This window comes from Somniosus microcephalus, chromosome 12 (genome assembly GCF_052327205.1).
Source record: "Somniosus microcephalus isolate GS21.2 chromosome 12, FLI_Smic_1.0, whole genome shotgun sequence".
Taxonomy (NCBI): domain Eukaryota; kingdom Metazoa; phylum Chordata; class Chondrichthyes; order Squaliformes; family Somniosidae; genus Somniosus; species Somniosus microcephalus.
Genome location: NC_140998.1, coordinates 149,006,828 through 149,024,590, shown reverse-complemented (window position 1 = coordinate 149,024,590; position 17,763 = coordinate 149,006,828). Strand labels below are relative to the sequence as shown.

The window sequence follows — 17,763 nt, the reverse complement described above, 5'->3', positions numbered from 1 at the left end:
CTCTGCTCATGTTTGCAATGGACTCCTCCATTTGCTCCACACTCGCAGCGACCTTGGAGACAAAACCTGCCAGAGACCCCTGCATCTGTTCCTGGAGTTCCAGCACCGCTGATCTTATGGATGGACCCAGAGGCAGAGGGTCGACATGCAGCTGAGCCTAGCTGGCAGAGTCCTGCACCCTCCGACTAGGACTCTCCACTGCTGTCCCTGTCTCCACAATATGCTGATGCTCACTTGTGAGCTGTGATACACCAGATGACAACACTACTCTATCTCACGATGTTCCCTCCGAGGTGTGAGTGTCTGCGCTGGTGCTGGGTGCGGTGAATTCTGCTGACGCTGCACCCTCAGAGGTTGCAGCTTCCTCTGAGGAGTCTTGAGGCTCATGCTCTTCCTCCTGGATAGTGGGGACAGGTGCTTGCGATGGTCCTGTGGGGGAGTAAAGGAAAGAGTCAGAGATGTGAGGCCAAGGTTACATGCATATTGCATATTGCAGATGATCATAAGTCCATCTGTTAGAGCTTCAGAATCATTATCAGCGACTCATGCAATGTCATTGAGAGAGATGGAAAACTATTCTGTCACCAGCTTGCTGTGATGCGCCCGTCTGTCTGTCCCCCACTTGGGAATCTTCCTCCACTCCCACGATCTCCAGGACCGCCTCCTCCCAGGTGGTGAGCTGGGCTACTGAGGGTGGCCCTCCTCCTGTCCTCGCTCTTTCCCTCTTATTGTGAGCTCTCTTTTCCTGCAATGAGGGAGACAAGTGGAGTTTGAGTGAGAATGAAGAAGTGAGTGTAGAGAATCCATGGCATAGATGCTTAGAAGGAGACAAAGATGGAGTGAGGTGGCAAGACCAAGGGCCCTCCCTGTGTGTTGTAAGTTGTAATTGCATCACAGTGATAGGGAGTGTGAGGGCTGCATAGTCGAATAGTTAGGTGAATGTGACCACAGAGAGAGAGGGAATGGGTAAGGGTGCATGGATGTCAGTGTCAAGTGGGATGTGAAGGAAGAGATTGCTAAAGCTGAGTGCTGGTGAGGAGAGGAAATGGGGATCAGATTGAAGGTGATGGGAAAGTCATACTCACTTTTCCAGTGCGCAGAAGGTCATGAAACCTCTTCCTGCACTGAAGCCAGGTTCTGCGGGCTATTGACAAAGAGTTGACTTCCTGGGCCACCTGGATCCACGCAGCCTTGGTCTGCTGGGGAGGCTTCTTCCTCCCTGAAGGGAAGGGCACCTCTTTATTTGCTCTTGCTCCCTCCACTAAAGCTTGCAGGGCAACGTCATCAAAGCGGGGTGCAGACCTAGGTCTCTGGCTGGCCATTCTTCCTGCAGGTGCCTCTAACATGCAAGGGCAAAAGCTTGGCAGTCTGCAAAAGAAGCAAGGCTTGTTGCAGACCTTAAATGCAGCAGCAATGATGACGTCATCGGAGGCGACTTTCAGACTGGAAAAACTCATTGGCCATGGGTTTCCACACGCTGGAACTCAATTGGCCAATTAAAATGGCATAATTTTCCCACATCAATTTAGAATCGGGTGGCTAACACGAAATGCGGATTACACGAACCCAGCCCGCCCCAGCATCAAAATCCAGCCCCAGGTATCATTCTGGTCTATCTTTGCTGTGCTCCCTCCAAGGCCAATATATCCTTCCTGAGGTGTGGTGCCCAGAATTGAACACAGTACTCCAGGTGTAGTCTAACTAGGGCTTTGTATAGTTGTAGAGTTAATAATCTTACCAGCTTATGCCTCTTGACACTTAATTTCAGGCTTATGTTTTCCAAGTCCGCTTCTTCACTTTCCTGCTCTCTATGATCGTCTAGAATTGATTGGTTGTTTGCTTTCCGACTGAAATAAAATAGATTAAAAATGACTATAAATTCTTTGATTCTCGGGCCACTCTTTTGACACTGTTCACTTTCACAAGACTGTTACACACCTTGATCTACTTGCCAGTAAAATTCATATGTCACCGAATCATAGAATCATGAAATGATAAGCCCAAAAGGAGGCCCATCATGCCTGTGCCAGCTCTTGGAAAGAGCTTTCCAATTAGTCCCATTCCATTGCCCTTTCCCCAGAGTCCTGCACAATTCTCCTTTTCAAATATATATCCAATTCCCTGTTAAAATTTACTATTCAATCTACTTCCATCACCCTTTTAGGCGGTGCATTCCCAATCATAACAACTCACTGTGTAAAAAAAATGCCTCTTCATCTCGCCACTGGTTCTTGTGCCAATTATCTTAAACCTGTGTCCTCTGGTTACTGAGCCTTCTGCCACTAGAAACAGTTTCTCCTTACTTATTCTATCAAAACCCTTCATGAATTTGAACACCTCTGTTAAATCTACCCTTAACCTTCTCTGCTCTAAGGAGAACAACCTCAGCTTCTCTGGTTTCTCCACATAACTGAAGCCTCGCATCCCTGGTACCATTCTAGTAAATCTCGTCTTGCACCCTCTCTGAGGCCTTGGCATCCTTCCTAAAGTGTGGTGCCCATAATTTGTCAAAATACTCTAGCTGGGGGCTAACCAGTGATTTATAAAGGTTTAGCATAACTTTCTTGCTTTTGTACTCTATCCCTCTGTTTACAAAGTCAAGGAACCCAGATACTTTTTTTTAACAGCCTTCTCAACTTGTCCTGCCACCTTCAAAGATGTGTATATTTATTTCTTGAAAATGTAATGGTACATAATCTTCTTCAATTGTTTTAGCTTCTCAGATTTTAGTTTGTCAACCTAACCCAGAATATGACAAGAACCTTTATAATGTAGTAAATGAATGGGATGAATGCCCTCTCCGTTTGTAGCTTGCAAGGATTCTATATGAAATAAGTTTAGGTAGTCAAAGATTTGCTCTTTCAGGAAACCATCTTTAGTTCAGTTTCTTCCAATTTCAATACTCAGTTACATCACATCTGCTGAGATTTATGTGAAGCCTTTGCACATTGTACCACACTATTGTCACTCCATTACCAAGGAAACACCCTGCATTTCACTTTCTTCATTAATGAGAGCCAATTTTCAGACCAAATATTGAATCCTGACCAAGTAGATACTCCACCAACAGGTATTGGATTATGCTTGCAACTAGTCACATTAACCATGTTACGCACCACAACATCTACTCTCAAGTGAATTCAGAAATTCCTATTGGAAACTGTCCATTACTGCCAGCCTCACTGTGTGGCCATGTGCTAAGAAAAACAGAAGAAGATCTAATTACTATCTACCAACTTTTCACAGGAAGTTATACCAAGAAGACTATGGTTCTCTACCCTAAGTACACCTCAGGACTGCCATACAATATTATTTTTTGCACCATGGGGCCAATTTTGCTCCTGGTCCCCTGCTGGGTGCCTAACAGGCACAACACACCTGAGGTGCACTTGTGAAGAGACGCCCATGATTCTCACGGCCTGACCATATACATGGCCTCTGAAACCTATAAAATTCTAACAGGACTAGACAGACTTGATGCAGGAAGGATGTTCCCGATGGTTGGGGAGTCCAGAACCAGGGGTCACAGTCTAAGGATAAGGGGTAAGCCATTTAGGACAGAGATGAGGAGGAATTTCTTCACCCAGAGAGTGGTGAACCTGTGGAATTCTCTACCACAGAAGGCAGTAGAGGCCAATTCATTAAATATATTCAAGAAGGAGTTGGATATATTTCTTAAGGCTAAAGGGATCAAGGGATATGGGGAGAAGGCAGGGGCAGGGTACTGAATTTGGATGATCAGCCATGATCTCATTGAATGGCGGAACAGGCTCGAGGGGCCGAATGGCCTATTCCTGCTTCTATCTTCTATATGTTTCTATGTTTCTCTCATCCACTAACAGGGCATTGCGTTGAGAAGCCTGCAACTTAACTTCTGACTACCAGCACCGGGACCTCTGGCTACTGCTCTCAAGCAGCATCCAGAGCAGTCTAAGGCTCGAAGACTGCCCCAGTGGGGAGAAATACACTAAAAACTAGCAGTACCTTTTGTACTGCAACCATTTTCAGACACCCCTGTGACAGCACCATCCACAGAAGGTCCCTGTGTAAGCCTCATTGCCCAGCTTCTTGGAGAGACCTCTGCTTAGTACGTACCATGAGTTAACAAAGAGGAAACCGAAGCGAGAGGCTGGAAACGCTATTCCTGCCTCATTAACATTCTTCTGCATGGTTTGAACCTACTACAGGCACAAGCTCAGCGATGTCATTTTGGGGCAGTACCAGAAATTCTGGGGCGGCATTTTGGGTTGGATACCTGACACAACAGGTCTCTGTGCTAGGAGAACTGAGCATTCCCCAAATGCACCAAAAGGGTAATCTCCTCTCATATATCTTCAGGCCATCATCAGTGGGAAAATGCTTAGCTTTTCTTAAAAAGTTCTGTAGATTTTTATATTACTACTCACTGGGTAATTTCACTCCTGGATATACGTCCTGTTCTAGTTCTGATCCTTCTATTTCCTAGTACTGTAGATAACCAGTGGAGAAATAAGAAATAAATAGTGATCACTGTTCAATGCAAAGAAAAACTCAGCCTCTGTCTCACCACTCTTACCAGGCTGAAACATGCACCCCTCATTTATATAATTAATTGATTCTGTGAGATCAATCCACATCTTCACCAAATTTGTGAGAAAGAGGGAAAAGTAAGGATCCTGTTTATAAAGGAAGGAAAACTCGGGGAGGCTAGTGAGAAATGGAGGGCTCAATCGAATCGGTAAATACTGTAACAAAAGACTTAGGACACTGAAGAACTCAAGGAAACTAATGTGAAGTAAGAGTCTCAGGGACACCACTATGGAGCAGGGGTCTCAGGGATGCCAGAATGGATTAAGAAGCTCCAAGACATCATTATGGAAAAAAGGGCTCAGGGATGCCACTATGGATAGAAGGTTTGGGACACCACTATGGAAAAGAAACTCAAAGACACAGGCATGGATTAAGAGGCTCAGGGTCACTGGTATGGAGTAAGGGCTTCATGGATACACGTGGAATAAGGAGCTCAGGGACACCAGTATGGAATAAGGGGCTCATGGATACCAGTTTGGAATAAAGGGCTCATGAATACCAATATGGAATAAGTAGAACTTTGTAAATAGAGACATAGGGCTGGATTTTCTCTGCAGAGGCGGGATGGTGGCGGGAATAGCTGGTTGCCAGGTTCCGGTCCCACTCCCGCTGCAGCCACTCTGTCAAAGGGATTTTCCCTTGATTGGCCTTGTTAAGCCCGCCCCGTGGGCTTCCCGGCCAATTAGCAGGAAGCGAGTCTGATGATGTCATTTGATGACGCATCATCAGCCGGTTTCCTTAAAGGGACCACGGCCGCATTGAGTTTGACAGTTGTTCTGTCAGTGTTTTACAGCATTGAGGTGCTGCAAACACTGACAAGCACTGCACAAAGGTGGACGGTTGCACCCAGGCTCTCCCATGACTCCCTTCATATGCTTATGGAGGGAGTCACAGCATGCAGGGAGGTTCTCTTCCCTTTCAGGGGCAGAAGAAACCTCACCAGGACACCAACGCAGCCTGGTTGCACATTGCACAGGAGGGCAAAAGCAGGAATGTCATCAGGAGTCCCTGGCTGCAGTGGCGCCAACCTTTCAATGATTTCAGTGGATCACGAAACGTTACTGCAAAGCCACACTCAAACTCACCCTGCTGTGCCACTCATCACATCCCCATCACTCTGCCTTCCACACCCTTCTCCCACACATCCTTACTCTCACCAAATTACCTTGCACCTCCACACACCCCTCTCTATCTACATTATCACTTCCCCATCTCACTAGCCACCCCTCACACTCACCCTCATCCTACTACAAGCATACCAACTAATAATACACAAGGGTAGGCACTTCAGAGGTTTAGCCAATGTCCATGTGAAATTTCTGGTAATGTGTTGTCATACAGTGAAATCTATATTTTCAACACTGCACCTTATTGGACAGATCTGTGCACACCGTGAGACGTGTCTTACTGAGTTCCAGTGAATGTTGAGACATAACTCCACCCCCCCCCCACCCATCGCTATAGTGACGAGTGTGCATGGAATGGCTTGGACATTAAAGTGATGCTTTACAGTGCTGGTGTGGGATGGTGTCAACCTGGTGCATCATGTGGCAGCCAGGGTTAACAGCATCAAGTGAAGTAAATCTGGCCATGGTGATGCCTCCCAGGCAGCGATGTTGTCAGGGGCTGATGCCCTGTGTCCTATGCAGCATCAGGTGATGGCGGAGAAGGTTGGTGGTGTTGTTGGTGCTGCTGGTGTGCCTGGTGATGTTGGTGTTGGGATTGAGCGTGGAAGGAATCAGAGGAGCAAGGTGAGATAGTTTCTAGGGCACCGATGTTGCTGCAATAGATGGCAGCCGCAGGTGAGATGACAGAAGTGATCTGTCAATGGTGAGAGAGGTTGTTCCAATGAGGTGGCACTGGACATACAGTTGGCTCTAAACACTTGCAAGCTAAAGAAATCTCTATATGTCTTACAAATGCAGTACCCAACAGTTTCTGCACTTGTGAAACTGACCATCTGCAATATGGCATCCTTTACATCACTTCTGCAGCTGTCAGGTTATCAGATAAATCAAAGCAGACTCAACTCACGCCAGGGTGAGCTGGTGTGCTCCCCAAGCAGTGGGTAACCCGTGGGGAGCACGAAAAATTGGAAGGAAGCCTCAAAATAGCATTAAATTGGCTCTTAACAAGCCATTTAATGATCTCAATAGTCAGCTGACAGACCCGACATCTGGGAGACTCGCGTGGAGGCTGGTTGACAGCGGGTATCCTACCCGCTGTCAATCTTTGCTATTTTGACAGTGGACCCACATTCAAACCCACCCTCTGAGCTCTGGCAAAATCCAGCCCATAAAGTGCAAAAACAAGGAAGTTACACTTAATCTTTCTAAATTACTGGTTAGGCCTCAGCTGGAGTATTGTGTCCAATTCTGGGCACCACACTTTAGGAAGTATGTCAAGGCCTTGGAGAGGGTGCAGAGAAGATGTACTAAAATGATACTAGGGATGAAGGACTTCAGTTATGTGGAGAGACCAAAGAAGCTGGGATTGTTCTCCTTAGAGCAGAGGTTAAAGGAAAATATAACAGAGGTGTTCAAAATTATCAGGGGTTTTGATAGAGTAACTAGGGAGAAACTATTTCCACACAGGAGGGTCGGTAACCAAGGGGCACAGATTTAAGATAATTGTTAAAAGAATCAAGGGGGAGATGGGGAGACATTTTTTACGCAGTGAGTTGTTATGATCTAGAATGCACTGCCCGAAATGGTAGTGGAAGCAAATTCAATAGTAATTGGATATACTTGAAAAGGAAACATTGCAGGGCTATGGAGAAACAGCAGGGGAATGGGACTAATTGATATCTTTCAAAGAGGGACGATGGGTCAAATGGCTTCTTTCTGTGCTGTATGCTTCTATATTTCTATAATAAGGGGCTCATGGATACCAATATGGAATAAGGGGAAGACACAAGGGGCTAGAAATTAGGTATAGCCCCGCCAGCTCGCTTGCGGCCAGAATTTACCGCTGGGCGCGGAGCCACTCGCGCTCATCGGATATTCAGTTTCAGCGCCCCAAGTCGAGGACGGCCGCTGTTCAAGGGTGTGGCCGCCCCCGCTTGGGGCGCTGAAACTGAATATCGGCGCGCTAGTTGCCGCAGCGCCATCCGCAGCGGAGCGGCAGGCTGCGGTACTGCAGGCCTTCCTCCCTCTCTTAAGGGGGAGGTGCCTGCAACAGCCGGAGCCCCGATCGCGAGTGCCGGCAAAAGAGCCCGGCACAACGGAGAAGTGCCGGGCTCCCGGAAACCAGCCGGCAATGCCGCGGGGGGGGGGGTGGTGGAGGAGGCCGGGGAAGGAGGTGCGGGCAGGCGGCCGCCGAAAAAGCGGCCGGCCGCACCTCCACCTTAAAGCGCCTCACTAAGGCTGCAGTACGGACCCAGTCTCTGAATGTTATCAGCGGCCGCCACGGAAGAGGCGGCCGCTACTGAAGATGGGGGTCGGGCCGGTGTCGGGGCAGAACCGGGGCACTGCGCACACCGATGACATCATCGGTGGCGGCGCAGCGCTACCGGCTACCGCCGCAATTAGCGCGTCACTGAATTTAGCCCGAAGTTTCCAGACTGGCGCAGAAGCCCTCTTTGGCCGGTAACTGGGTGCAAAGCCCACTGAATTTCTAGGCCAAGGAGTACAGAATGCAGTGTCAGTATAGCCAATAAGAAATGTAGGCCTAGGGAGATTGGTACAGAAGGGGTGGGATATTGAGGTATTAACAATCAGGTTACATTAGTTCTGATGATAGATTATAAGGATCATTTTTCAACTTTGTGCTCTTGACAGGGGGCCTTGCCACTGGAAGCACATTTCGTAAATTCAGATGTATGCTAATTTCTGACATACATTGCTACTGGGCAAGAAACAGTACAAAGGTGGAAAGCTATCCTTTATACCTGAAAGCTGATCCAAAGAAGAGATTTGGAATTCTGTATATCAGCAATTAAAGAAAGAAAAACATCTTTTTAGATAGTACTGTATAACATCTCTCAGAAATCCCAAAGTACTTTTCACAAAATGAATTACTTTAAAGTGCACCGATTTCTATTTTGTGCACATCAAGATCCCAAAAACAGAAATGATATAAAGGACAAGTTAGTCTGCTTTTGGTGGTGTTGGTTGGGCAAAGAATATTGGCTAGGACACTGAGAGGATATTACTTTTCTTCAAATAGTACCATGGGATAATTAACGTGCACATGAACTGTTGGAACAGATAGATGGTACTGTAGGAACGGAGGTTCCTATCTGAATAAGGTATTCGACTCGATGAATCAAATCAACAGGTTTTAATGAACAACGAAGTTAACAGGGAAACTACAGGAGAAACGGTACACAGGTCTATTCAGCTTGCTGGGCACTCGACGACTACTGGAAGATTCTGGAAGCTGACGTCATGACGTCATCGCGCCACTGGTGGTCACGTGATCGGCATCATGACGTCATCACGTGGCGTGCAGGAAAACACAATACAGTACAGTTAACAGGCAGTTTAAAGGTGCAGTCCGCGGTTGCACTACACTGTAGTTAAAGGGATTATTACTAATTGTTCTGAGACCCTTGGTGGCTCCGCCACAGTACCTTGGTTTAATATTTCATCCGATGACAAAGCAGAACACTCAAGTACTAGCTAGAATATCTACTCTAGACCTGGAGTGGGACTTGAACTCATAACTCTCTGGCTCAGAGGCAAGAGAGCTACCAGCAGGGCCAAGCTGGCAATTACAAAGACAAAATGCCTTCCGCATTAAAATTATCAAGAACTGGTTGCAATTGAAGGATAAAGATCCACAGTGGAACCTCCATTATTTACTATAATGGAATGGACCCTTTCTGGTGAGTAATAGAATTTTGTGGATAATCGACAGTACTCCCATTTTGGTCTCATATGCATGGCATAGGATGAAGTCAAGTGCAGTACATAGGAACAGGAGAAGGCCATTCAGCTTCTCGAGCCTGTTCCACCATTCCATTAGATCATGACTAATCTGTAAATTCCATCTACCCGCCTTGGTAATGCAACCCTTAATACACTTGTCAAATAAAAATCTATCAATCTCAGTTTTGAAATTTTCAATTGACACAGCCTCAATAGCTTTTTGGGGGCAAGAGTTCCAGATTTCCACTACCCTTTGTGTGAAGAAGTGCTTCCTGACATCACCCCTGAACAGCCTGGCTCTAATCTTAAGGTTATGCCCCCTTGTTCTGGCCTCTTCCATCAGAAGAAATAGTTTCTTTCTATCTACCCTATCAAATCCTTTAATCATCTTAAACACCTCAATTATATTGCACATTAATCTTCTCGAGTCAAGGGAATACAAGCCTAGTCTATGCAACCTATCCTCATAACTTAACCCTTTTAGCCCCGGTATCATTCTGGTGAATCTGTGCTGCACCCCCTCCAAGGCCAGTATCTCCTTCCTGAACTGAATGCAGTGCTCCAGATGGGGTCTAACCAGTGCTCCGTACAGCTGTAATATAACTTCCACACCTTTGTATTCCAACCCTCTTGAGATAAAGGCCAACTTTCCATCAGCCTTATTAATTATTTTCTGTACCTGTAGTACGCATATTAAATTGAATTTAATCTTTGATTGTGAGCTTGATTTATGTCAGGCAGGAGGAGACTGGTGTTGATGGTCTGTAATATTTTGTCCTCTGAAAATTCTGGCAGATAATCAGGAAGTCAGATAATGGAGGTTTCACTATTTTCTAAATAATAATACATTGTTTCAATTCCTAAAAGATGTGTAGTATAATTCTTACCACCCTTTCCAACTTCCTCAGCATAGTCACTGTTTAGCTGTTCCTGCTCAGGTACAATGAGGACTGGTTTCTTACATAGCACTGCTGAAATAGAGTTCTGCTGTTTGTACAGATGGACTCCAGGTTCCAGATGCTGCTTTGTCCCACTACAAGAGCTGTCCCTGTGAATTGGACTTGTGAATCCCAACACTGTTTCCATGTTGGCTCTCCAAATCAGGGCCTTTATGGGGCTACTCTTGGGGTGTTTGTAAGATTTTGCTTGTGTAGAATTATTTTCTTTTGCACTGGAATTGTTCAGTTGTACTGCTGCTGTTTCTTTTGGTTGAGCTTTCTTATTTTTTTTCTCCTGTTGGGGAAGAGCAGAAACCTCAGTGTAACAAGAAATGCCCCAGAGATTCTCAGTAATTCATAGAAACATAGAAGATAGGAGCAGGAGTAGGCCATTCGGCCCCTCGAGCCTGTTCCGCCATTTAATGAGATCATGGCTGATCATCCAAATTCAGTACCCTGTCCCTGCTTTCTCCCCATATCCCTTCAGCCTTAAGAAATATATCTAACTCCTTCTTGAATATATTTAATGAATTGGCCTCAACTGCCTTCTGTGGTAGAGAATTCCACAGGTTCATCACTCTCTGGGTGAAGAAATTCCTCCTCATCTCAGTCCTAAATGGCTTACCCCTTATCCTTAGACTGTGACACCTGATTCTGGACTCCCCCGCCATCGGGAACATCCTTCCTGCATCTAGTCTGTCTAATCCTGTTAGAATTTTGTAAGTTTCAATGAGATCCCCTCTCATTCTTCTAAACTCTAGCAAATATAAGCTTAATTGACCCAATCTCTCTTCATACATCATTCCTGCCATCCCAGGTATCAGTCTGGTGAATCTTCGCTGCACTCCCTTCATGGCAAGAACATCCTTCCTCAGATAAGGCAGCCAAAACTGCACACAATACTCAAGGTGTGGTCTCACCAAGGCTCTGTACAACTGCAGCAAGACATCCTTGCTCCTGTACTCGAATCCTCTCGCTATGAAGGCCAACATACCATTAGCCTTCTTAACTGCCTGCTGCATCTGCATGCTTACCTTCAGCGACTGGTGCACAAGGACACCCAGGTCTCGTTGCACTTTCCCTTTTCCCAATCTATTGCCGTTCAGATAATAATCTGCCTTCCTGTTTTAGCCACCAAAGTGGATAACCTCACATTTATCCACATTATACTGCATCTGCCATGCATCTGCCCAATCACCCAACCTGTCCAAATCATACTGGAGTTTCTCGGCATCCTCCTCACAGCACACACGCCCACCTAGCTTTGTGTCATCTGCAAACTTGGAGATATTACATCTAGTTCCCTCGTCTAGGTCATTAATATATATTGTGAATAGCTGGGGTCCTAGCACCGATCCCTGCGGTACCCCACTCGTCACTGCCTGCCACTCAGAGAAAGATCCATTTATTCCAACTCTTTGCTTCCTGTCTGCCAACCAGTTCTCTATCCAAGTCAGTACCTTACCCCCAATCCCATGTGCTTTAACTTTGCACACTAATCTCTTATGTGGGACCTTATCGAAAGCCTTCTGAAAGTCCAAATACACCACATCCACTGGTTCTCCCTTATCTATTCTACCAGTTACATCCTCAAAAAATTCCAGTAGATTAGTCAAGAATGATTTACCTTTTGTAAATCCATGTTGACTTTGTCTGATCCGGTCACTGTTTTCCAAGTGCTCTGCTATTACATCTTTTATAATGGACTCTAGCATTTTCTCCACTACCGATGTCAGGCTTACCGATCTATAATTCCCTATTTTCTCTCTACCACCTTTTTTAAATAGTGGGGTTACATTAGCTACCCTCCAATCCATGGGAACTGTTCCAGAGTCTATAGAATTTTGGTAGATGACCAGCAATTAATCTACTATTTCTAGGGCCACTTCCTTAAGTACCCTAGGATGTAGATTATCAGGCCCTGGGGATATTGTGATTGGGTTGGTCCTGCATACTCTCACGATTCTTAGTGTTAATCTTTCTGCTGCAATGACTGAAAAGCATTACATCTAGCTATTACAACTAAGAAGTTGTATCACCATTAAAAAGCCATTTGTACTTTACTCTTCTAGAAAACTGCATTATATAGTGTTATTAAATGATTATTAATCTACTACATTATTTTTAACTAAAAATATACTTTCTGACTCCCATCACTTATTTGTCAACATTTTTCATTTGTACAGAGATTAAGAATTATTAGCAATCTGTATTTGATTAGTAAATGTCTTTCAACAGTTTACAGATTCCCAGATATCATACCTCTGTTACAGAAGATCTTGAAGAATATTTGCCAGATTTGTTATCCTCAACCCGTTGACCTTCATTCATCGACGGAAAGGCAACCGAGAGCTTATTTGTGTTCCTGTCCTTATCAGACTTCTGATCAAGTAGAATTACATTGCCAAAAGAATGATCTGACCTTGATGGGTGAGACGGACGTGGGCTGGTAGGATTTCCTGGTGTTGATTCTGCAGCATGCCTATGTACACACCAAGATATCTGATGACAAGTTTCTTGATATGGATAAGGTAGGTATCTGGCATCCTCTGCACATGGAGTGAAGGGTCGGTGAACTGGACTGCTAGTTCCCTCAGGTGGCATCTTAAGTCCATGCATTCTTTTTGAATTTCCAATAGTGAAGTTGTCCCTTTTGTCAACTACTGTTTGTACAAAGGCAATATTGTGATTGGGTTGGTCCTGCATACTCTCACGATGCATAATATTTGCATCATGAGACTCCTTAAGCAGATGACAATTGTGTTTATCATTTTCAACTCTGCCATAATTCAGAGCAGCATCGAGGTCTTGAACAGACAGCTCATAGTACATTGTATGCTTATAGTTCTTTTTCAGTTGCTCCATAGTGATGAATGGATGCCTTAAAGCAGTTCTTGGAGAAATGCGATTTTTGGGATCAAAGTTTAGCATTCTCTTCAGAAGAGCTACCATACTACTGCGATCATGGAACTCAGCTATATCCTCATCATTTGAGAACAAAGTTTTGATGATACTGAATGTCTCAAGTTGATCAAGTGACTTCAAAGTCCGTCTTCTTGGCTCCAAAGGTTGCGTCAACATCTTTGATTGGTACTCAGGCAATGATTTGAGTTGCCACTGGCGAGCTGAATAAGGACAGGAGTTTCTTTTGAAGAAAAGATGGGCTTTATTTGCCTGGTTGAGCAGATGGTCCTTAGGTTGTCCTTGGGTTTCAACAATGATTCTGATCTGATCGTATTGATTTTTACCAGGATACAGAGGGCTACCAAGGCGAAGCTCAGCTAGCACACAACCGAGGGACCACATATCCAGCTTTTCGCAGAAAGGCAAGCCTAAGAGGATCTCTGGGGATCTGTAGTATCTGGCCTGGATATATGGGTCTTTAAAATGAAAATTAAATTTCTCTATTAATAGAAAATTTAATTTAAATATGAACAGTTTTCTTGGGAATCTCAGAGAGAGACTTCATTAATTTCAAAAATCAAGTGTTGTGATTCTTATTGGTGCAGTGGGTTAGCACACTATCCTTTCACTTCTAAGATTTGGATCAGAGAACAGCATAGAATGATGAGCTGAAAGGCACATCTCCCTGCTAACTACAGGAGTCCTCCATGGCATGAGTTTGTTACAGGTTCCACCCAGTTGCTAATGGACACCGTGTACAGCACAAAACTGGCCAAAGTGCAGCAAAAGTTGGCAATTACATAAATAAGGGACATAAAGATAACACATGAAAATATATGGGAGTAACCTTGACATCTGCCGTGGTAGAAACATTATAGCGTATCCCGAAGGAGGGAATAATGAAGCACCATGAGTAATATGAAGTAAAGGGGACTCAGCATGGTTGTATGGGAGAGTGGTCATGTTTAACAAACCTATTGGATTTCTTTGTGGGGTCAACGGCGCTGATTTTACTACCTCCGCCCCCCACCCCCGTGCCTAAGCACTGGACAAGTGAAGTATACCTCAAATATGCTGCATCGTCCTGAGCTGATCATGCCTAAATTTGGTGCATCAGATCAGTAGCATGGCAACCGAGGTGCAAGTCCACCCTCTAGCAGGGCCATGTGCCTAGAAATGAGGTTTGGAAAACAGCAGACAGAAGATCTGTGGGCAGGCTGGAAGGAGGACTTATCTTCTCAGTCCTCCGTTGCCTTGTTGCCTGCCCCCATAGCACTTCCGATCTGAAGGGGCCTAGGTGGAGGCCCAATGCCAGCTTCTTCGGATGCCCCTCACAATGGAAGTCTTTCTGGGGAATTGAGGACAGGATCACTACCATCCACCAAATTTACATGGCTACACCTGTGCTTATTGCGGACGCAGACACTCCACATCCCCTCGGTAGACACCCCAGAAATCCTGGGTCAATGTAAATGGGGTGGAGATGCATTGTCGTGGGAATCCGGTGATTTACGCCTGAGGATTAAGTGTTCTTTCTTGGGTATAAATGACAGGACAATCAGCCTTCACAGATCTAGTGGCTGATGAAAATTAACTAGAGATTATGGTTCTGAAAAACCGCAGTGGGGCATAACTTCTGCATAAATTCCAAGATGCTTCCACTAGGAACCTTTGTTGCACACTTTCCACAGTTGTGTTTTTTTTAATTTGGCTGCCAATGGCAGCACCTGTGCCAGTAGGGTGACACCTAGGGTTTGGCTAAGAGACGGTGAAGTTTGACCGATTGTAGGAAGGGGGGGTGCTTTGGTCTCCTCAGAAACATTCTTTAGCTGATGCCACTGTAAGGAGGCCTCTAGAGAATCATTTATCTTCAGTTTATTCTCGGGGTGCAGGCCACGATCCCAGGCTAAACACCCAGGCGGTCCCCGCTTGATCAGTATGCCTGATCTGACTAGGCATACCTCTGCCTACCATATGACGAGTCCCACTGATGAGTCTACTCCGGAGATAGGGAGTCCCCCTTCCAGGCCATTCTTCAATGATTGGCATGTTTGGGGCAAGCAGAGGCTCAGCACCCAACAGGTCATTAAGGGAGTTTCAATGAAAACCAGGGCCTAGCACATCTGGGTCCCAGCCTATTTTCCAACCATTCCAGTTAACTCCTGTTGAAGTTATGGCAGGATGTACATAGATTTTTGTGATTAGCAGGATGCTTCAAGGGTCAGTACTAGGGCCAGTATAACTTACATTGCTCAAAAATAATTTGGACGAGGCCACCATGGTTAATAGCACTGTAATTCTCTCATCAATGATTTGGAGAATTTGGGCTAAGATTATCTGGGGATAAGGGCTGATTAACTTATGGGCATCTATTTGCAAAGGTTAATGGGAATGATCAGCACAGGTTAAACTTAAGCTGCTTTTTTACTTTATGAGAGTTGGCACTACAGACACTAATTAGAAACAACAGAATCACTGAGCCAATCAGAAACATTAGAATCACTGAGCCAATCAGAAACAATAGAATCAGAGCTAATTAGAAACGGTATAATTGCTGAGATAACTGGAATTGCTAAGCCGATTGGAAATAGGAAATAGAAATCACTCAACCAGTTAGAAAGAGTAGAAACACCGAAACAATCAGATTGCTCAGATATATATTATATATATAAATACTGCACACATAAATTATTACATAGATATACAATTATGTGCTGACTCAGGTGAACACATTTCACCTTTAATTATCGTATATAATTGTCTTATTTTTAAAAGAGATGCCAAAGCTCCCTTGATGTCTGCCTGGATAAAGGCACTGCAATGTGTAGCATTAAGTCATACAGATGAGGTCGAAGGTTTGATCTCCAGTCAATGCTAGGTTAACTCAGCCAGATCACAGTATTGTCACCAGCATCAATCAGCTAGCTAAAGGTAAGAATGTGTAATTTTCCCATTAATGACTGTGATCCAGTAACTCGCCCCCTTCCCAGAAATCATAAATGTGTGGCTAAGAACAGTTTGGGATTGGCCAAAGTCCACATACTCTTCCTTCAAGTTGAAACATGGAGAATGGCTACTTCACCAAGATACCAGAGGGGTGCCATATCTTAGTAAGAGCCAAAGCATTTGCAAGGGAGTGGGGAGAAAATTAAATAAAATAAATAAAAGTGGTGTGAATGGTGGGGCCCTTTCTTTAAAGAAGTTAAACAAATCCCAAACATTCAAAGTCAAAGTTGTTCAGAAATGGATAATCAAAATATATACCTCGAATATGTTGAACCTCAGGCAGTATACTGGCTGAACCAAAGTCGATCACTTTGACCCTGAAAGGAAATCGCATGTGTTCTACTAACATGATATTGTCTGGCTTGAGGTCTGTGTGGATAATAGACAATTCCTTCAGCTTCTCCAATGCCCTCAGCAGCTGGGTGGCAATGGTCCGAATATGTTTGGCAGGGAGGGGGGCAAAGTTGTTAGCCTTCTGGAAGTCCAGCAAGTTCTGTTCCATAAGTTCAAATACCAGGTAGGACCTTGCATTTCTATGGAAGCATTCGAGAAGCTGTACAATATGAAACTTGTCTGAATCCACGTTTTGTAAGAGTTTTAACATCCTTATTTCTGTGGCTATGCAGCCATCGTATTTTAGGGCCTTAATAGCCACAAACTGACCAGTGCTTCTTTTACGACAGCAGGTCACCTCCCCATATACTCCCTTGCCTATCAATTGGATAATGTTATATGTGTCATTGTGAGACAGAATTGCAGACATCCTCTTATGAGAGGGTTCCTGAAGAAGCGTTTTACGGGAGTATATGATATTCTGTGAGATAGGGTATCCAGTAGATCTGTCAGTGCTCATGTTCGGAATGTTCTCTCTTTGATCATCTAGGCCATCTTCGTTATCAGTAGACCTTTGGGTGGAGGTGATGATGTGAGTCTGAGGTACTTGGCCACATTGGTAGTCTTTCTCAACCGTGCACAAATTTTCTTTAACTCTTTTGCCCTTCTTTGCGTTGCTATTGAGGCCCTGAAGCAGCCTTTCAGAATAGCATGCATTTTTATAGGTCATTTTCCGTTATTGTATAATGATGATTGGATACTTGACAATTAGGAATAATGCTCTCAACAGAATCCAAAATCAGATTTTGCACCACAATCATGCAATCAAAGAAACACCTATAGGATATAGACACTAAGCCTATCAAAACTAACCTAAACTGCTTAGGTGGTTGTGTGAGCTGTACTGGATTGTCATGATGCTTAGTCACATTATGTCATAATCTGTATGAAAGGGTTTATATGCTCTGATGTCATAATTATTTTGTGATTTCATCAAGATGTTTTGTAGGAAAGGGTATTTAACCACTGTAATTCCTGTATTTGAAGGAGCCTCCTCCACATTAATACAGTGGATTTATCTCTGGACTTGAGCATGTCATCAGAATCTTTTTTTACTTTCAAATGGTCTTCAGTACTCTCAT

The 17,763-nt window shown here is 44.5% G+C and overlaps 1 protein-coding gene and 1 pseudogene across 1 annotated transcript in view; both read right to left on the bottom strand.

Moving 5' to 3' along the window:
• Positions 1 to 10,689, bottom strand: part of LOC147109591 (uncharacterized) — a 36,822-nt gene extending 26,133 nt beyond the window's left edge. Inside the window, exons 1-3 of the mRNA XM_086004212.1 lie at positions 10,328 to 10,689; positions 4,407 to 4,467; positions 1,739 to 1,847 (exon numbers count right to left, since the gene is read on the bottom strand). Of these exons, the coding sequence (XP_085860338.1) occupies positions 1,739 to 1,847; positions 4,407 to 4,467; positions 10,328 to 10,526 (369 nt within the window). The 5' untranslated portion in view covers positions 10,527 to 10,689. The remainder of the gene's footprint in view (positions 1 to 1,738; positions 1,848 to 4,406; positions 4,468 to 10,327) is intronic.
• A 1,945-nt stretch (positions 10,690 to 12,634) lies between these two features.
• Positions 12,635 to 17,463, bottom strand: LOC147109590 (homeodomain-interacting protein kinase 4 pseudogene; annotated as a pseudogene).
• Between the last annotated feature and the right edge of the window lie 300 nt (positions 17,464 to 17,763).